Source organism: Geotrypetes seraphini, chromosome 16, assembly GCF_902459505.1.
Source record: "Geotrypetes seraphini chromosome 16, aGeoSer1.1, whole genome shotgun sequence".
In the NCBI taxonomy this organism is placed as follows: Eukaryota; Metazoa; Chordata; class Amphibia; order Gymnophiona; family Dermophiidae; genus Geotrypetes; species Geotrypetes seraphini.
In genome coordinates, this window is record NC_047099.1 from 47,163,904 (window position 1) to 47,185,117 (window position 21,214).

The 21,214-nt window shown below is 45.5% G+C and overlaps 1 protein-coding gene across 5 annotated transcripts; it reads left to right on the plus strand.

Moving 5' to 3' along the window:
- The first annotated feature begins 682 nt into the window (after window positions 1–682).
- On the plus strand, window positions 683–20,528 carry LOC117350163 (phospholipid phosphatase-related protein type 2-like). Of its 5 annotated transcripts, XM_033924223.1 has the most exons (10): window positions 683–832; window positions 1,585–1,701; window positions 3,471–3,918; window positions 9,115–9,224; window positions 10,891–11,079; window positions 12,988–13,108; window positions 13,824–14,077; window positions 15,151–15,327; window positions 16,184–16,321; window positions 19,826–20,528. In XM_033924223.1, exons 4-10 carry the CDS (start codon window positions 9,159–9,161, stop codon window positions 19,856–19,858), a joined length of 978 nt encoding a protein of 325 aa, XP_033780114.1. In that variant the 5' UTR covers window positions 683–832; window positions 1,585–1,701; window positions 3,471–3,918; window positions 9,115–9,158; the 3' UTR covers window positions 19,859–20,528. The 5 variants fall into 5 exon arrangements, with proteins under 5 accessions (XP_033780114.1, XP_033780110.1, XP_033780112.1 ...); XM_033924219.1 differs by lacking the exon at window positions 19,826–20,528 and having other exon boundaries at window positions 1,585–1,687; window positions 16,184–17,608; XM_033924221.1 differs by lacking the exon at window positions 19,826–20,528 and having other exon boundaries at window positions 1,585–1,645; window positions 16,184–17,608.
- The last annotated feature ends 686 nt before the right edge of the window (window positions 20,529–21,214 follow it).

Here is a 21,214-nt window from a genome sequence, read left to right on the forward strand (position 1 = left end):
ACCCCCTTTGCTGTTGGTTTTGCCCCTATTTTTTCCTGCCATGGGGTTATTCCAGGGCAGAGGTTCTCAACCTTTGTCTGTTGCAATACCTGATGGATAATATTTGTGTGTGACACACTGAACACAAATCCACAGCTGAACAAAAATGACTTCCTAAATATTGCGTTGTTGATCATCAATTTAGGCCATCTTTACTAAGATGTGCATGTTAGTCTATGGAGGGGGTTAGTGTACAAATAGAAATTAAAGTCCTTTATATATTGAACAGTCGTCTCGAAGGAAGAGACTTCAAGAGCTTCTCAGTGACAAGTAAATAATCTTGTCAGTCAGAAAAAGCTCTTTATTGTGAAAACCATAATCTTACTTATAAGAACATAAGAACATAAGACTTGCCTCTGTCGGGTCAGACCGGAGGTCCATCGTGCCCTGCAGTCCGCTCACGCGGTGGCCCCTCAGGTCCAGGACCTGATAGTGCTCCTACCCTAAAACTCACATACGCTTTTCGCTTTTGTCCTGTAGAGTAACCTTCTATCTATACCCTGCAATCCCCTTCGCTTCCAGGAAGTCATCCAGTCCCTTTTTGAAACCCTCTATTATACATTTAGATATATAGTTTGAGATGTTTATGATTTTATGATTATGATGTTGTTTTTATTGTGATTCTTTTATGTTATAGCGGCAAAACATGGCCTCGTCCGGTCATTAGATCAATAAATGGGACTTATTTCTAATCGATCAGTGATCTCAAACTCTTTGCAGGGCCACATTTTGGCTTTGTCGGTACTTGGAGGGCCTCAGAAAAAAAGAGTTCATGTCTTATTAAAGAAATGAGGTAAAACTCTTTATAGTTTCTAAATCTTTCCTTTTAGCTAAGTCTTAATAATAATATTGTCATTTATAGCTAAAGAGACACATGAGCAAGAAACACTTTTATTTTACTTTTGTGATTATGATAAACATACCCAGGGCCTCAAAATAGGAGCTGGCGAGCCGTCAGTTTGAGACCACTGTATTAGATTGATCTGCTTTCTGGTTTGTTGCTCTGTTTGTAACAGATCTTTTGTCCCTTTCGTTGTGTTTATTTTAATATATGTAACCCACTTTGGTTATATCACAGAAAGGCAGTACAGTATATCAAATCCAAGGTCCTTGGGGGGGTGGGGGAGGCTCTTTTACGAAGCCACGTTAGGGTTTTGTATTGCCAGCCATGGCAGAATTGGCTCTGATGCTCATAGACTTCCGATGAGCATTGGAGCTAATGCTGCTGAGGCTTCATTAAAGGGACCTTAGGCAGAGCAAGACTGGATTCTTTGTGAAATTTTAACTTGCTACATACAGTTCCCAAGCCCAAAAGGTATTTGTTTTTAAACAATATTTTTGGCACATTTCATTTAGGGTCTCTTTTATAAAGCCTGATAGCATGGGCCAATGTGTTAAATAGGGACTGAATGGCCGTTGGAACATTCTGGAGTTTAATCCCTTGTCAGGTTTAAAAAACCCAGTGCATTTCGTAAATGTTCTGAAAGTCTTTTAAAGAAGTTTTTGGATGCTGATTTATATTGTCACTTTACTTCTAATTCTCAGGGTCGATTCTGGTTGTTCTTAAGACTGGAGTCTGCATCGAACTGTGAAGTAATTGTGGAACGTGAGACTTTTTGAATATACAGAAATTTTCCACTCAGCCCTGGTATATTTTCAGAGGTCAATTTAGGAGTGTAACTCTCGCAGTTTAGAGCACAAATATTTTGAATATTAAGAGGGGGGGGGGGCAGAAAATGTTTGCTTTGTGTCGTGAACAGGAATTGTCATTTTGTTTGGAGGTTCAGGGCTCCCCTATCCATGAACTCCTTAAAGCCCCCTCCCATGCCCCCCAGTCCCTTTCCCGTGGCTCCCCCCTACTCCTGCTAGGGCCCCCGGGTGAAAGGTCATAGCCACCATATTTTGATAAGTCTTCTTTCAGATTATTAGTGCAGTCTTTGATTTTGAGTATTCTGGACTATTGCAACATCGTTTATTTTGCAGGCTTTCAAAAAATTTTCCAAAGATTGCACATTATTTAAAATGCTGCAGTGGGATTGATTTTTTAATTTAAAAAAAGTCAAATCACATAACACCCTACTACCATAAATTATGTTGGCTCCTAATAAAGGCAAGAGTAATATTTAAATTTGGATGCATACGCCACAAGGTGTTATATGGCCTTACAGCTGATTATCTTGTGGATCATTTCATTTTTTCTAATTCAAGATGTCCACAACACATCTGTTCTTTTTTTATTTTTTGCTTTTCCATCAGTTAAAAAACATTTTCATCGACTTCTCTCATTTCAAGCGGTGATCAGGGATAAAGAGTTTAATCATTTAATTGTTAGCTCTGTTTCTTATCAGCATTTCAGGAAATGATTGAAGACTTATCTATATGATAAATTTTTGTGATCTCAATGTCTATATTTCGCGGTGACCGTCCAGTCTCTTTATTGTAAACCGCATAGAACTGCAAGCTGTTGTCTATACACAAATAAATTCTTATGTTATGTTGGCAGGAGTAAACCCAGTGGCGTACCAAGGAGGGAGACAGGGGGTGGTCCACCCTGGGTGCTCCTCTGATCTCTTTTTATATTGGGGAGGGAGGATAAAAATGATTTGCCCTGAGTGTCATATACCCTAGGTACGCCACTGAGTAAACCAGTATCTCTCCTTCCTCAAAGTACTCTGCTAGACCATTGGGGATGTAGGTTGATACCAGGGGGCCTATTAGAAGTAGGAGAAGGGGAGGGGTGATGGAAAGAGGACCCTGTCATTTGTCAAACAAAACCTTGCCCATTTTCCTGGAACATTCTTCCGGAGGCTATCGTAAGGGAAAACACCCTCCAGGGATTCAAGACAAAGTTAGACAAGTTCCTGCTAGACCACAACATACGCAGGTAAGGCTGGACTCAGGGCCCAGGTCCTTGACCTAGGGGCCGCCAGGGGAGCGGACTGGTGGGCACGAAGGACCACTGGTCTGACCCAGCAGCGGCAATTCTTATGTTCCTCTGTCATTCTTAACAACTGCCCATCCTTATTAAATATTGGGCCCTACAAGAGAGATATGATACCAGCACTGCCATTAACCACCCCCAATGTGTGCATTATCGTAACCTGGTACCTTATTGCATAGCTGGAGGGGCAGGAGCATAGGAGCCAGCGCTGTGGGTGCTTGAATACCCCCAATATGGAGCAAACTTCTTATCTGTGTCCACACAGAGGGGTAATTTCCATTGGGTTTAGCACCCCCAATCATTTTGAAAAGTTGGCTCCTATGGGAAGGGAAATACGTAGGGGCCATGTGTGGACTGTTTAGTGTCATTAAACAGCTGAGCTGCAGAAGGACAATTCCTGGATGAGTTCATCCTCATTTGGAGATTTTCTGCTATACTAATTTGTCACAGTTTTTTCTCTCTCTCTCTCTCTGCCTGTTACTTCTTTCAGGTCTGGAGTACAACAGCCAGAAGAAAGTTAATCTTTGGCAGAACAAGAGCCACAAATTGGATGGGGGCAATTTGAGGGAATCTACGGCTGAATAGGAGGGGGTGAGAGTGCAGGAGAGAGTCTCCGGCTGAAAAGGAGGGGGTGACAGACTCCAGTTGAACCAAGGACCTAGAGACTGAAAGTGTCAGATGTGTCAGTGAGGGGTTTGTGAATGGTTTAGCCCTTTCAGATCTGACCCCCCCAATGCTCTTTCCTTCCCACTCCTAGAGGATGCAGAGGATGTGTTCAGCATCTCAACGAGATCCTGGCGCTTCCCCCTCCTCTCTTCTCAAGCCACCTCCTCTCTCTTCCTCTCCACCTCCAGCCCGGAGCAGACGGTGGCCGGAGGGGGGAGAGTGGCTGGTGCTGATGCTGTGACCAAGCTGTGGCGATGGCTCCTGTCTGAGAGGTGAGGAGGGGAGCGTAGCTCCCCACCATGGGGATCCCTTCTTGCCCCACCCTACTTCTCCCCATCTTTCCAATGCATTGTTGCATTTCATGCAGTAGCTGCTAAGAGATCCTGTAGCCTCCCAGCATGGTCTGTTTGCTTTCTTGTTTGTTTGCATTTGTGGATGAAACAGTAATTGTGCATTTTGTCTGATCTATCAATATTTTGATGTTCCATTTTCCCATACATACAGAAAAAGGGGTGGAGTCTACGACTGGCTGAAAAATGCAAGCTCCAGCATGGGGTGGGTTAAGTTTCCTATGTCCCTGTCGCCTAGCTTGGGTGCATCAACTGACTCCTGCTCTTTTTGGACCATGTCCAATCCAGTCCTGGTTTATTCCTCCTGGGAATTATAGTTCTGATTTTTGACCAGACTTTAACTCCATACAGGTGGTGGGGCTGGATCAAACTGTACTAGTTTTCAACTTGCATCCCAAAACAGTGTGGGGTTTCTAGTGCTTGATTCTCTCCACTGAAATCAGTACTACAAGTCCCATAATGAATGAGGTGATCAGGAACCAGAATCTCCAGCTTGGAACTGGATAACACCTTTAGATTTTTGCAAAGGGTGTGGGAAATGGTGGATAACTTTAAGCCTACAGGAACAGGAGGAAGTGGCTCTGGTTTGTAGAGCTGTCACTTGGGTTTCTTGTTTGAGGTGGGAGGGGGGGGGGGATTCGTTTGACAAATAACAGAGCTTCCAAATTATCCAGTTCCACGAGGGAGATTTTAAGCTGGTCTGCTCTGATTTCAGTGGGTAGAATAATAATAATAATAATTTATTTCTTATATACTGCCAAAGCTATAGTAGTTCGAGGCGGTTTACAATGAAGAAGGACTGGTCAATCAGCTCAGGAACTACGAATCCCACGCTGCTTTAGCATGTGATTTCAAAACTAGGCCTGGCCAAAAAAAAGCCCTCCTCCTGGAACTGGGTAACTTGTCAGCTCTGAAATAAACAACAACATCCTGTAAGGGTTGTTGCTGTTAGCCTGAAGTGTTCAGAGGGTCCTGTAGGATAGTGTTACCATATGGCTCCAGAAAAAGAAGGACGGATAGAGACATCCGGGTTTTACTTCCTTTGTAAGTACAACCTGGATGTCTCAATCCACATAAGCACATAAGCATTGCCTCTGCCGAGTCAGATCATAGGTCCATCATGCCCAGCAGTCCGCTCCCGCAGCGGCCCCCCAGGTCAATGGCCTGTAGTGATCTATTACTCTAGAGCATTTCGTACTGTATACTAGTAACCCTCTAATTGTATCCCTGGATCCCCTTTTCCTTCAGGAACTCGTCCAGTCCCTTTTTGAAACCCAAAGTCGTACTCTGCTCTACCACCTCCTCTAGAAGCAAGTTCCAGGTGTCCACCACCCTCTGAGTGAAGAAGAACTTCCTAGCATTTGTTCTGAATCTGTCTCCCTTCAATTTTTCTGAGTGCCCTCTAGTCTTTGTTGCCCCCGCCAGTCTGAAGAATCTGTCCCTCTCTACCTTCTCTATACCCTTCATGATCTTGTAAGTTTCTATCATATCCCCTCTAAGTCTCCACTTTTCCAGGGAAAAGAGCCCCAGCTTCTCCAGCCTTTCAGCATATGAGAGGTTTTCCATGCCCTTTATTATTTTTGTTGCTCTTCTCTGGACCCTCTCGAGTATCGCCATATCCTTCTTAAGGTACAGTGACCAGTACTGAACGCAGTACTCCAGATGCGGTCGCACCATCGCCCTATACAGCGGGAGGATAACCTCCTTGGTTCTGGTAGCGATACCTTTTTTGTTAATGCCCAACATTCTGTTCGCCTTTTTTGAGGCCGCAGCACATTGTGCCGCCGGTTTCATTGTTTTATCACCAAAACCCCCAAGTCCTTTTCTAGGTTGCCTTTCCCCAATATTATCCCCCCCATCGTGTAACTGTACATCGGGTTCCCTTTCCCCATGTGCATAACTTTACATTTCTCTACATTGAAGCTCATCTGCCATTTATTTGCCCACTCACTCAGTTTGTTCAGGTCCCTCTGAAGTCCTCTACAGATCTAACCTTGCCAGAGAGTTTTGTGTCATCCGTGAATTTTATAACTTCGCACATTGTCCCTGTTTCCAAGTCATTAATAAATATATTGAATAGCAGTGGTCCCAGCACTGACCCTTGTGGGACGCCACTCGTGACTCCTTTCCAGTCTGAATAGTGTCCCTTTATTCCTACCCTCTTTTTCCTGTTCGCCAGCCAGTTTCTGATCCATCGGTGTATGTCCCCTTCCACCCCGTGGTTCCACAGTTTCCTTAGTAGGCGCTCGTGAGGTACCTTGTCGAAAGCTTTCTGGAAGTCCATGTATACTATGTCTATGGGGTCACCTTTGTCCAAATGTTCGCTTATCCCTTCGAAGAAGTGCAGCAGATTTGATTGGCAAGATCTTCCAGTACAGAAACCATGCTGGCTTGTTCTCATCAGCTTATTTTTTTCTATATGCTCATTGATACTTTCCTTGATTAATGATTCGGCCATCTTCCCCAGAACTGAGGTTAAGCTGACCGGTCTATAATTCCCCGGGTCGCCTCTGGATCCCTTCTTGAAGATAGGTGTAACATTTGCTATCCTCCAGTCTTCCGGTATTACCCCTGTTTTCAAGGATAGGTTGCAAATATGCTGCAGTAATTCCGCTATTTCGTCTCTAAGTTCTTTTAGTATTCTTGGGTGGATTCCGTCCGGGCCCGGAGATTTGTCAGTTTTTAGCCTATCTATCTGCTTAAGGAAGTCTTCGTGGCTTACCTCCATGCACGATAATTTTTCCTCTTGGTCCCCCTTGAAGAATTTTTCCGGTTCCAGAACATTGGATGTGTCCTCTTTCGTGAAGACCGACGAGAAGAACGTATTTAATCTGTCCGCTACTTCCTTTTCCTCCGTTACCACTCCTTTCTTGTCACCCTCATCCAGGGGTCCCACCTCCTCCCTTGCCGGCTGCTTTCCCTTCACATATCGAAAGAAGGGCTTAAAGTTCCGTGCCTCCTTCACAAGTCTCTCTTCATACTCTCTCTTTGCTGTTCTGACCATGCGGTGACATTCTTTTTGGTGCTTCCTGTGCTCTTTCCAATTTTCCTTGGTTTTATCCTTCTTCCACGTCCTGAAGGATTTTTTCTTATCCCCTACCACCTTCTTTACTTCTTTGGTTAACCATGCTGGGTCTTTTCCTTGATTCTTTCCGCACCCTTTTCTAAATCTGGATATATACCAGTTTTGTGCCTCGTTCACCATGTCCTTGAATAAGGTCCAGGCTTGGTTCACTGTCTGTGCCTTTCTGGAGCTGTTCTTGAGTTTTCTCTTTACCATTTGTCTCATGGCATCATAGCTCCCTTTCCTGAAGTTGAATGTTGTTACAATGGTTCTCCTCCCCTTTGGCATACTTAGTTCCACTTTGAATTGGATCGTATTGTGGTCACTGTTCCCTAAAGGTCCCATTACTTCCACTTCTTGGGCAGGTTCTCTCAGCCCGTTGAGGATTAAATCCAGAATAGCTGTCCCTCTCGTTGGTTCCTTGACAAGCTGTTCCAAGTAGCAGTCCCGTACAGCCTCTAGGAACTCCGATTCCTTTGAACATTTTGAGACTCAATGGTTCCAGTCTATCCCTGGGTAGTTGAAATCTCCTATAACTATGGTGTTTGCATTTTTACATTCTCGCCTCAACTTGGCTCTCAGTTCTTCATCCATTGCTTCTATTTGCCCGGGTGGGCGGTAGTACAGCCCCATCTTTATCTCGGTCCCCTTTCTTCCTGGAATTTTAACCCATATTGATTCCAGTTGGCCATTTGTTATTGCTGCATCCACACCGGTCGATGGAATGGTTTCCCTTACGTAAAGTGCTATTCCTTCTCCTTTCTGATGTGTCCTGTCTCTTCGATAGAGCTTGTACCCTGGTAGTGCTGTGTCCCATTTGTTGTCCTCGTTCAACCAAGTTTCCGTGATTGCTATGATGTCTAGATTCTCATCTTTGGCCCTGATTTCCAGTTCCCCCATTCCGTGCTCCTTTTTCTAGAGCTTTGTGGTAACCCCACCTTAGGAGGTTGGGTCCAAGTATAGAAATGGCTTAGAAACAGGACCTTTTAGGAGCCGGGACAAGGTTCATGTGGTCTTGCGCTGTGCGTAAGTCACTCTGCCTCCTGCTGCCTCAGGTGCTCACCTAAGCTGTAAGCTCTTCATAGAAGGGACTTCTGGTGACTGAATTTGTAAAAAAAAAAAAAAAAAAAATGCTGACAAACACCTGGAGCAAGGTTTGAAAGAGCATCTAAAAATCCACATTCATTAATAGCAAGAAACTGATTTTTCAAATTTGCAATAATATCATGCCAGTCTTTGTTGGAATTGCTCTGCTTTAGCTAACTGTTCTGCTTCTGGGGAGCAAAAGTCCAACCCAGTGCATATTTTATTTATATTTATTTATTCAATGGTTTTACATGAATTTATTCAGGTACTCAAGCATTTTTCCCTGTCTCACAATCTATCTAATGTACCGGGGGCAATGGGGGGATTAAGTGGCTTGCCCAGGGTCACAAGGAGCAGCATGGGTTTGAACCCACAACCTCAGGATTCTAAGGCTATAGTTTTAACCACTGCGCCCCACTCTCTGCATATTAACTTACAAAACCACCGAGTTAGCCAGGTCCAGGAGGGAGATATTTTGGCCAATCCAGCTTTTAGTATTCCCATCCCAAGGCATTGTGGTATTTGTAGTCCCTGATTCTGCCCAATGAAATCAGTGCTGCAGGTATTATAATGAGTCAAGATACATAGGTTAGAAATCCAGGGCTGGTCTTACATCTCCCTTCTGGAGCTTGTAGGAGAGAAATTTGCTATGAAGAAACCTCATAACCGAAAAGCATATTTGAGAAATGTAAGACAGCAGAAGTCTGAACAATTACAGTGAGGCCCTGGGAAAAGTGAGGTTCCCACCATGTGACCTTTCATGCCTTCACCACACGGGCACTTTGGGAGTTGTAGTAATTTGTGGGAAGTGTGGCCCAGCTGCCTTGCAGCTCTGCCTCAGTGATATTTCTCAGTTTTGTCAAGGGACCTTCTAGGGGTGCAGGGTCCCTGGGAAATGCCACATCCCCTCTCATCCTCAAACTCGGTCATGGTTGTAGCCACTTGTTCCTCTCGTCTTTATCCTGCAGGTGCCAGCCAGAGCCGGGTAACTCTGTAACCGGACCCATTTGAGATGGCCAGAGGGCGGATGAACACAAAGCGCAGCATCTCCATCGTCCCCTGTTTCGTGTTTGTGGAGGTATCGTTCCTTGCTTCACCCATTTCCATAGCGGGGATTATGATGACTTCTAACGGGAACCGAGGGTGTCCTTCCCAAATTTCTTTATTGAGGCATCTGGACAGAGAGAAGAAAAGGGCAGAGAGGTTAGGGAGAAGGGGAACCTATGACGTTTTGGATGTGGAGGGAATGTGTGAGGCCTCAAGTGAGCGAGGTACTGCGCAATGCTCAGACTGAGAGAAAGGCTCAGTGAGGGGTAAACATGTTTCAAGTTTATTATGGTTTGCTATACCGCTTTAGCACCAAAGCAGTTTACATCATAAAACAAACAAGGGAAAAGACAGACATGGGACAATTTGAATTGTCAAGACATGGCATAGAAGGAAAGAAGGGGAAGGATTACAATTTATAACATAAAACTTGAAAAGTTAATGGGAAGAACGATATGGAAAAGGGGAAGATTTGCGTGATCCATTTATCTAAATCTCAAAAGCATCCTTGAAGAGAAAGGTTTTAAGGTTAGCTCTGAAATACGAGGGTCACTTCATAAATAATGGACACAATGTTTTATTTTTTTTTCAAGTATTTCTTTGCAGTCCTTCAATATAGTCTCCCTGCTTTGCAATGACCAATTCCCGACGTCCGGGAAGCTTCATTATTCCATCCAAGACACTGTTTTGTTCAGTTGCCAAATGGCTCAGGTACCGGCGGAGAAAAGCTCTTCCAGAGATGCAAAACGATATCCACGCATAGGTTGTTTCAACTTTGGAAAAAGGTCAGAGTCTGGTGGACTGTAGAGAGCATGAGGTAACACCTCCCAGCCGTATTCGCGTAGTTTTTCAATGACATTCCCTATGTGCGGGCGAGCGTGATGAAGAATGAGTGGCCCAGCCAAGAGCAACTGAGGTCGGGTTTTGTGCATTTTTCTGAGTATTTTTTTTGCAAAAAAATCATGATAATACATTGCCATGACACTTCTTCCACATGGAACTTTGTCTGTGATGATGATGCCTTCATGATCACAAGCAAAAATCATCATTTGTTTGACTTTTGATTGAGCTCATCGAAAATGTTTGGGTCATGGGGAAGATGGAGCTCTCCACTCGTCATTGAAAAACTATGTGAATACGGCTGGGAGGTGTTTCTTCATGCTCCCTACAGTCCAGACATGAGACCACCAGATTTTGACCTTTATCCAAAGTTGAAACAACCTATGCGTGGACATTGTTTTGCATCTCTGGAAGAGCTGTCTTCTGCCAGTACCCGAGCCATTCAGCAACTGAACAAAACGGTGTCTTGGATGGAATAATGAAGCTTCCTGGACGCTGGGACTCGGTCATTGCAAAGCAGGGAGACTATATTGAAGGATTGTAAAGAAATACTTGAAAAAACCCCAAACATGTAAATTTAAAAAAAAATAAAAAATAGTGTGCATTATTTATGAAATGACCCTCATACTTAGAGTTAGTTTCCAGAATTAGTGCTAAGGGAAGTGTGGGAGTAACTACAGAATAAATGGTTTTGCGAGTTGTGTCATAAAATAACTGACTATCAGATGGAACCCATAAGATGTCAGAATCAAGGCTTAGCTCTCTGGGATCCTCCTCCTCTTTTTCCATGTCAGCCCATCAGGTCCCACACACACTTGTTTTTCTCTCCTCTCTCCTTTTCCATTTTCTACTTCCAGATGGTGATCATGGCTGGTACCGTGGTCCTGGCCTATCACTTCGAGTACACGGACACCTTCCCCACACACATACAGGGCTTCTTCTGCTACGACAGTACTTATGCTAAGCCATACCCGGGGCCTGAGGATGTCAGCCGCGCCCCACCAGTTCTGGTCTATGGTCTGGTGGCTGCCATTCCCACCGTGGTGGTAAGGACTGGGGGTGAGGCTGTGTGAAAGGTGGGTTGGGAGGTTCAGTCTGGGTACAATGCATGCATGAGCACCCCCGATATTAAGCAGGCGCCTTCACTGTGCTCAGAAAGCGATGATTTCCACTGATTTAAACCCTCCCCATTTATTCTGAAAAATCCTGCTGAGAAACAGCTGTGCAGGGTGATAAATGATGGAAATGAACACGGGCTGTTAACATAGAAATGTAGATGAAGGTTCCCATCAGAGGCCTAGGATTCACTTAACAAGCCAGTGAACCTGAGCTCTGTGCCTTTCCAAAGAGCACAGAGAAAGGAGATCCGCCTTGATATTTTGTAAAAGCTTCCCTTACATTTTACTTAACAACTCAGACCTGGCTGGGACAAGTGATCACAAATTCATATTGTGAAGGTTTCAACCATCAGAGCTTTAGGAGCTACAAGACAGAAAAACATTACTCTGGATTTTCTTCTCAGATATATTTAGTGGTATCCCTCATTTTCAGTCTCTGACTCACTTAGGTTTTGAGGTATTTTATAAGTTATTAAATGAAATGATTATATGTCATTATATATATTATAATGGTGAGAAAAGGAAAAAGAAAGTCAGATCTGTCAACACAGAAAATAGTAAAGAGGCTGGAGCTGAGAATTATTAAAAAAGTGATGATTAACAAGACTAAGAATGTCATAATGCCCCTGTAATCGCTCCATGGTGCGACCTCATCTGGAGTATTGCATTCAATTCTAGTCTCCTTATCTCAAGAAAGATATAGTAGCGCTAGAAAAGGTTCAAAGAAGAGTGACCACATTATCTCCTGGTATCTGAAACTGCCCTGGATTTCTTCAGAGTTGCTGTTTATCTAAAGTCTGGTTAGATTGGTGACCAGCAGTCATTCTTTGCATGCTCTGTTCAGTTAATGTACTCAGGTGCCTCCTCCCTCCTGTCACCCCTCCAGCTGGTTTCCTGGTAGGAAAAACGGGGTTACTTACCTGTAACAGAAGCAGCCATAACATCACGTACTCTTAATAACTCTAAAATTGACAATTGATCTACTCTTTACTTCACTAGTAACAACAATTGTGCTTCCATTGTTACCCCCTTTTAATTCTTTTGTAAGCCGCCTTAACAACCCGAGAAATGTTAAAAGATCTACTACTTACCTCTCTAGTTAATCAATAGTTCTCCCATTGTAACCCCCATTTTATTAATCTTTTGTAAGCCGCCTCGAACCGCAAGGTAATGGCGGAATAGAAATCCCTAATGTAATGTTCTCCATGGACAGCAGGATAAGTCAGCCACATATGAGTCTCTTCTATGGCTATTTCAGGCAAGGCGGACTCTCTAAACCTTGAGAGTACTGCCTGCTCTTAAGACCTGGCCGCGTCCCAGGTCTGCAGCCTAGGCTCGCTGTCCGAGGATGGGCGGACTCTCTATGCCTTGAGAGTGCTGCCTGCTCTTTCCTCCAGATCTGGCTGCATCACAGGTCTGTAGGCCAGGTGCAGCCTTAATGCCGGCTCACAGGAGAGAGATCCCTGAAGACTGGAGGGTCATGTGCTGGCTTTCCCTGGTCGACAGGGGGGAAGGGGGGTAGTCCCAGGAGGATGAAAGAAGACAAGTAAAAATAGGAGAGCTAGGAACCCGTCCATCCGCTGGCTGACTCATCCTGCTTGTCCATGGAGAAGCTTCAAGTTTCCACACGTGCTGAAATTAGAGAGAGGCTTCGGGTTCACAGCCTAAACATGCCCCGGACGCAGCTCGTTCAATGTCTCGTACAAGCCCTAGCGTTGTAATGCTGAGACTCGGACACATATCGCTGCCTGGTTTTCTCCTTCCCAGTTTTTGATAACTTGGGATCCGGGGCCTGAGCGTACCTCCTTTGATAGGCTTTTCTCTTTCATTCCTCAGATCCTGACTGGAGAGCTGGCGTTCTTCTTTTGGCAGTCGAACTGGAGAGAGGAAAAGACGATTGTCTCGGGCGACTGCTGCTACTTCAATCCTTTGCTCCGGCGCATCATACGCTTCCTGGGTACAGTTACAGCGCTGACCTTTCAGGATTAGCAGTGTCCACTTGGAATGAGCAGGAGATTTTAAGGAGTTGGGGGGGGGGGGGAAATACTGTGATTAAACGACATATAGAATTGTGACATCTGCAGACCAAATCCCACCATGGAGACAGATCTTCTTGGATGTCTTTCAGCCAGCCCAAGGGTCTCTGATACCTTAGGCCCCCATCCCAGAGCACCCAAGCCCCCCCCCCCCAACTGATGTCCATTATCTCCCTTTTCATATCCCTCCTTCCTTTGTAGAGAATGACCTGTCAGAATCTCAGAGTGTCCAGCATATCACTCTTTCCCTTCCCTCTCCCCTCAACATCCCTTCTCTCCCTCCCCAGTGTTCAGCAGATACGGCAGTCACCAAAGTCACTCAAGATATCATGGCTGGAGCAGGGCATTGAGCATTTGTGCATGGAAAGAGGCACTGGGTCCCTCCCCCCACCCCTTATGAAACAGGAAATTTGGTGGAATCAGAACCTGGCGGGCATCAAGCACATGTGGATACTCAAGGCCCTATGCGAGCCACAGTGACTTCCAGAGGTGCTGCCCCCCCACCCCAATTGTCTCATCATAGGTGGATGCCTGGTTTGTCTACTGAGAGAACCCCCATAAGCTCCCTGTAAGGTCTTTGGGTGATGCCTGCCTTGCACGTCTCACCGCCCCTTCCTCGTTCCTCTCCCTTCACAGGTGTGTACTCCTTTGGATTCTTCACCACCACTATCTTCGCTAACGCTGGGCAGGTGGTGACAGGAAGCCAGACGCCTCACTTCCTCTCTGTCTGCCGCCCCAACTACACGGCACTGGGCTGCCAGTCGCCACAGCAGTACGTGGCTGAGAAGCGGGCCTGCGCTGCGGGGAACCCCACCCTGGTCAGCGCAGCACGCAAGGCATTCCCATCCAAGGACACCGCACTGTGCGCCTACGCTGCTGTCTACACTGTGGTAAGACTCCATTCCCGTACGAAAACTTTATATGTTGCTGCTTCTTTAGCCAAAAAAACGGGACAATATGATAGACCAAACTGGCCAGATCAAGTCTATCACTAGAAAAAATGAAAAACTGGCCCAATGTGGACACTGTCAATATACTGAGTAATACTCCAAATGATCTAATTCAAACAGTGCTGAGAGTTTTCAATCTCAGGCCAAACTTTGGGTCATGCCCGAACTGTTGCACTTGTTTAATATTACTGATGTCCAATCCCTTTCCCCATTTCTTTGGAAATCTACTAGGGCTGAATGCTTAAAATCTTTGCTCAAAATCTCACTGAACTCCATCGTTTTGGAGAGGTGAATTTAGGGCAGGGAAAGAAACGAGGAGCTTAGAGCTGACTTTCGGCACTGGACTCGTAACTCAAACGGCAGGCCCAAATTTATGATCATAACATTTGAGATCCTAAATGAAGGGCAGTCCCTATGGGCTTCAGGGCATTTGCTGCAGGAGATGCTTACTGCATGGGTTCTGTGTTACATGGTAATGCAATGCTGCCAATGTGTGGGAAGAGGGAGCCACACCAACCAAACGGCAGCCATCATAAAACATTCCCCACCGTCTCATGTCCAGTCTCTCCATCAAATTTAGAATAAAAATGAAGATCTCTAATTCTCCTCCCCCTTGGTCTGATTTCATCCTCTTCCAAAAACCTCAGCCCCGATGAACCTCTCCCCCCCCTGCCTCGGGCCACAATAACATTTAACACACACAAGCTTTGTAAACTAAGTAATATCATGCCTATATGCTATTATTCACTGCCAGTTTTATCTGCTTAATAAATATTGCATCTTATGTAGCTATGGGTTGCATTTATGTGTATGAAGTATATTAATCCTAAGAATGGCAGGAAAGCTTCCCAGCCGCATTAATTTTCTCGTACCGTGGTCGGCTCTGGTTCTTTTAAGGAACTGAAAAGGCTCACAGAATGGAAATGTAGTGAAGGGTTGAGGATCTCTGTCTTCACGAGATGGCTGCTCCTGTGTTCAGTGGGATTACTCTGCTCTCTGGCTTTTTTCCACAGATGTACATTACCCTGGTCTTTAAGGCAAAAGGGTCACGCCTGGCCAAGCCCTCCGTCTGCCTGCTGTTACTGTGCCCTTCCTTTCTGGTTGGCGTGGTACGTGTAGCAGAGTACCGAAACCACTGGTCAGATGTGCTGGCTGGGTTTATCACTGGTGGTGCCATCGCTGCGTTCCTGGTAAGCACGGAGGTGAAGGTTGGCGCTGGGCTCTTTGGTGGTCTTGTTTTCTAACAAAAAGAAAATACCAATGAGAGAAAAAACATCAAACAAATAAATTCTCAAGGAAAATCAATACACACCAAAGAGAATTTAAATAAATGTCTTCTAAAATAACATTAGTTAAATTCAGTCGTTGAGTGCTCAGTGACATGAACATGCAAATATGCCAGTAACAGGCTAAAAGATGTTCAACTCTTTACACCATTGCAATAGCGTTCCCTGCCTCCATTGTGGAATCGTAACGCAAAAAGAATATGTATGATAAAAAGTTACTTAGCTCAATAGTTCTTGTAGACTCTTATGATTTCCAAGCAGGGGGGGCACAGATGCATGAGTTTTTAACCAGCTGGCATCAAAGTCTGTGTGTGCCCAAATCTCCAGTAACCACAAAAAAGTGCACAGAATAGATAGTCCAAAATCAAAAGTAAAATCTGTAACTCCAAATCCTTAATTCACATAGTCCATGCATTAGAAATAAATCCACCCTCTGCTTCCTTGACACAGATCGTGTTTCAAGAAACTCTTTTTCAAGAGGACGATAACACGGGTGGAGAGCAGACTCGACACACTACCAAGCTCAAACACTTCGAGGAAGCAGAGGGTGGATTGATTTCTAATGCATGGACTATCATACATATTCTTTTTGAGTTACGGTTCCACAAAGGAGGCACAGAGGGCTTATAATGTAGGTTGTTATGTCCACCAGGGGCGGCTGGTTAGACACCTGCTGAGGTCCCATTGAAACTCATTCTTTCTTTTTTTTTCTTCTCCTATGTTCTCCCCTCTTCCCACACTTTCTCTTACCGTTTTGCAGGTTGTTTGCATCCTGAAGAACTTTCACAGTCATCGGGCTCTCAGTGGGCCCTTGGCACCGGTGGGGCAGTTGGTCAGTGTCCCGGTTGTGGCCCTGCCTTGTGTTCAGAGTCCACTCGAAAAGTTAAGTGTTGTGCAGGTAAGGGGAGGGCTGCCAGTTCTCGGAGAGATGCCCTCTGGTGCCCTGTTCCAGCTCACCCGGATGCATCATATCCATCGCCGAGGATACAAAAAGTGTTGAAGTGTGTGTGTGTGTGTGGGGTGGGCCTGTGAGAGTGTCTGCAACACCATGGACAAGGTGGAATGAATGTGAATAATCTGTGGCCATCCCAGCTCAGTTTTGCACACTGCTGTGGAACTGATGTATTTGCAAGTACCTTATTGGCAGCTGTGCTGGGATTGACACATGTTAATGGGCTGAACCCTTCTGGTACTTCTAGGGATCTTGGACTGACTCAGCGTAGCTTTTCTTATGAATCTACCTGGGTGGATTGTCGGCTCCCTACAAGCAGCCACATAAAAAGAGAGATTTCAGGGGGTGTTGAAAGCTACTTGTGCCTGTCAGGCTAGCCAAGCTCTGTATCATTCCCAATATTCAAGAGGTCTAAGTCATTGCTCACTTGCAAAATCACAATAAGATAGTGTAAAAGCTGAAATAAATCAGAGGGAAGAAGAAACAAGACCACTCAGGATTTTAGAGCCCTCTGGCCTCCCTAGTCTGTTTTCACAGGAGAGTCCTCCCACCCCTTTCATTCTCTAATTTCATTGTCTCTTTTTTGAGATGTGGTGACCAGAATTGCACACACTGAGCTGACACCGAAGCACTACAATATTCTCTGATGCTTCTCCAATAATTCCTCCAACATTCTAGTTAGAGAATGACATGGAGACAAAGTTTGTCCCCATCCCTGCAAATGTACAAAATCTCATTCGTACAAAAAGCGAAAGATTGTCTTTTATCGAAAATGATGGAACTAATTCGGTGGAGTTTGAGCTTGAAGGGACAGGGTTGAGGGATAGACACTGTCCCCATGTCATCCTCAACAGTTGTCACACACCAGGCTGAGCATTTTAACTTGACTCCAAGATCCTTTTCTTGAGTGGTAAACTCCCATTACAAAGTCAGGCTTTGAGCAGATTCAGTGGGTCAGATTCTCTGTAAAATAGATGGACTGAATACTGCATTTCTCAAATCCCCCTAAAAGAAGACAGGTTAGGATAGGGAAGAAAAGTGTAGTTACTTACCTGTAACGTAGGTTCTCCATGGACAGCAGGATAGTCAGCCACATATGGGTGTTGTCCCAACAGCTTCCAATTTGCAGATAAGCTCTCCAATAGTCTCTCAGTGCCCTCTTCCTTAGCTTGTGCACGTGGAGACAGGCGGGCACAAATCATGAGGATCCAGTGTACTCATCCTTTTTTTGCATCCCGGACATTTCTTAGATGTTTCTGGCATCTTCAAAGTCTTGATTGTAGACAAAATGGTGATGGAGAGCTGTGGAAAAATCCGACCGATGGAAACGGGCGGAAACTAAAGACTGGGGATTAGGGGGAAGCAGGGGGAAATGGGTAGGGTTCGGGCATGCCCAGTGGGGCCGGGGAAGGCACGTGCTCAGAGAGAGAGAAAAAAAAAATCTCTCTGAGCTATTGGAGAGCTTATCCGCAAATTGGGAGCTGTTTGGGACAACACCCATATGTGGCTGACTCATCCTGCTTGTCCTAGGAGAAACTCTGTGCATGCATTTGATTTTTGGACATAAACTTCATGCTCTGCTCCTCCCTCTCTCCTGGTCGCCCATCCAAAGGGCCGAAAGAGCACAATCCTTGCATGTCCTAACAGGGATTGAGTGGGATTTCAGCAGTGCACACAGAATGGCGAAAGAACCTGCAGAAAAATCTCGTTAAGCAACTGCTTTTTCCAAAGGAGGGCGTGCATGCATGCACCTTCCCTCTAAGGACTGGGGGCTAATTTTATAAGGCTTTCCTGCAAGTTTTATAAATTTGTGTGAGCGCAAACTCCCACAGAAAGTGCAAGCCCAACTTTCTATACATGGCGCTCAGACTTGGATGCCGAAGATGTGGGTGCAGTAGTCTTGAGTAATAAAATTGTATGGGGCAGTGGTTGGATCTACAGCCTCAGCACCCTGGGGTGGTGGGTTCAAACCCCACGCTGCTCCTTGTAACCTTGGGCAAGTCACTAAATCCTCCATAGCCCCAGGTACGTTACATAGATTGTGAGCCCACTGGGACAGAGAGGGAAAAATGCTTGAGTACCTGATTGTAAAAACCGCTTAGATAACCTTGATAGGCGGTATATAAAATCCTAATAAACTTCAGATCATGAAGTTAATTGGCACTCATTAAAATTTCCGCGCTCTGTCCTATAAAACATGGTGCTTAAATCTGCTCAAAGGGGGGGCGTTCTGAAAAAGTGTCGAACAGGCCTCAGTGCACGTGACTTGGGTGCCAGCATTTGCACCAGGCTTCAGCAGGCGCCTAAAATCAAGCGTAGGAGTCGACGCTGTATGATTTATGATTTTTTTCCAGTGTCGAATTCCCTCCTCTGTGCGTATGTGTCCCAGGGGCAAGGCAGAGGCAAATGCATGCATTTACTTACATGCACAGCACACGTTACAGCGAAGGAGCACAACTGGGTGGAGCTTGGCAGAGGCACGAGCCAGTCTCCAAGATGCATGCATAACTTTTAAAATAGTGTCAACTGCGCACAGATCATGGAACACTTTTGCGCCACATCCTTGGGCTTGGGCTGGTAGTCCATGACGGCCTCTGCGCTCCCAGATGCCGTTATACTGTAGAATCGGCCTTAAAAATTATTCCCTAAGGGCCAGATTCTGCAAAAACAGCATTGATTGCGTTACGGCACCATTTGCAGAATGGCGGCTACTGTCAAACGTAGGCGCTAGAATTATAGGCCAGGGTTTTGAAGGCCTACATTGCCGGTGCCTATCTTTGATGTGAACCGCGCCTAAGGTCATCGCTGGCGCAAACCACACCTACTTTGACCTGAGGCGCTGCTAGGCACCTCTGTAGACACAATGCCAGCGCCGATTTTGTACGCATCTGTGTTTTTTTAAATGACTTTTTAATTTGTTTATAATCAGCGCAGTAATTGACTGTGCCAATTGAACCAATTAAAACAATTACCCCCCCCCCCCTCTTTTACAAAACCGTAGCATGGTTTTTAGAACCAGCTTCGGCGGTCACAGCTCCGACGCTCATAGAATTCCTATGAGCTTCAGAGCTGTTACCGCCGCGGCCAGCGCTACAAGCCACGCTACGGTTTTGTAAACTTACAGCACTGTTTAGAGAATTTGGGCCTTGGGGTCTGGTTCTGGCAGTCCAGGTGCCAAGTTGCTTTTATAATAGAGATGCCCTCTTGCATTTCTCCTGTTATAAAATTGCCCCCAGCAAGTGGTTCATGTCTCTTGGAGCCGGCCCTGGCCCTGGGTAAACATGCACTGGGGATTAGACGTCATCTCACTGAGGTCCATATTGTGATAAAGAGTTTCAGGGGCTCTCCCCTCTCTTCCTAGTTGTCCTTCCTGTGCTGAAACTCTTTCCCTTCCCTCTACCCCTTCTTCCTCTCCTCCTGCTGCCACCCTTCCCCATGACTGTCTTCCAGAATCACCGGACTGCCTTCGCAGATGTCACCTGACCCCCGGATTTGCCTCTTCCCTGCCGCCGTGACACCCGACGTCCTCATCCCTTCACGATCCATCTCCAGTGATGTCTGAGTCTCCAGAACCCTGCAGGTGGCCGCCATCTCTCCCTCGCACCCAACTTATTTCCACAGGGCAGATCATTCATCATTTTCTTTGTGTGTGTGTGTGTAGGGGGGGTGGTGTTAGCATGCTGTTTGTGGGATAGAGAAAAGGAATGGAGAAGACAAATGTAGGTCTCTGGGATGAGTGGGATTTTAAAGGTTTATTGCTCACTGTGGATCAGAACTTTGTGTTTCTGTTGGGACTTTCAAATGCTCTTCCACCCTGGCGAGTGGTTCTCTGGTGCTCTGTATAAGGCTTGCCTGGCCAAAACAAGGTTCTGAGGAACAAGGGGAAGGGGAAAATGAAGGGATGGGATAGGGGAGGGCATTTTATGAAAAATAATATAAATGATGTGTCAGGAACGATTCGTTGTCAGGCTTTCTTTTCTATTTACGACTATTGTTTGGTTTGTGGAGGTAGGACAGCTTGTGTATGTCATTAACTTGGAAGAGGGGAATTATTGTTATTTCACACCCTGACCTTTGCACTACTGTTAGTGCCACAATTAAAAGTGATTACAATTAAGCAGAGGGTCCTCTCACATACGTGGGTAATGGTACTTGGGGTGAACCTGGAGAGGGGGGGAGGGGTTGTATGCTATCCATCAGCAAGTTTATGGGGGACAGATTGAGAATTAAAGCCTAGTGCACAGAGACAGCACAAGTGTGGGACAGACGCAGGATTAAGGATTAGTGCACAGAGATCACATGTGTGGGACAGACGCAGGATTAAGGATTAGTGCACAGAGACAGCACAAGTGTGGGACAGACGAGGGATTAAGGATTAGTGCACAGAGATCACATGTGTGGGACAGACGCAGGATTAAGGATTAGTGCACAGAGACAGCATTGTGTGTGTGACAGATGCAGGATTAAGGACTAGTGCACAGAGACAGCACAAGTGTGGGACAGATGAGGGATTAAGGATTAGTGCACAGAAATCACATGTGTGGGACAGACGCAGGATTAAGGACTAGTGTACAGAGATAGCACATGTGTGGGACAGACGCAGGATTAAGGACTAGTGCACAGAGACAGCACAAGTGTGGGACAGATGCAGGATTAAGGATTAGTGCACAGAGACAGCACAAGTGTGGGACAGATGAGGGATTAAGGATTAGTGCACAGAAATCACATGTGTGGGACAGACGCAGGATTAAGGACTAGTGTACAGAGATAGCACATGTGTGGGACAGACGCAGGATTAAGGACTAGTGCACAGAGACAGCACAAGTGTGGGACAGATGC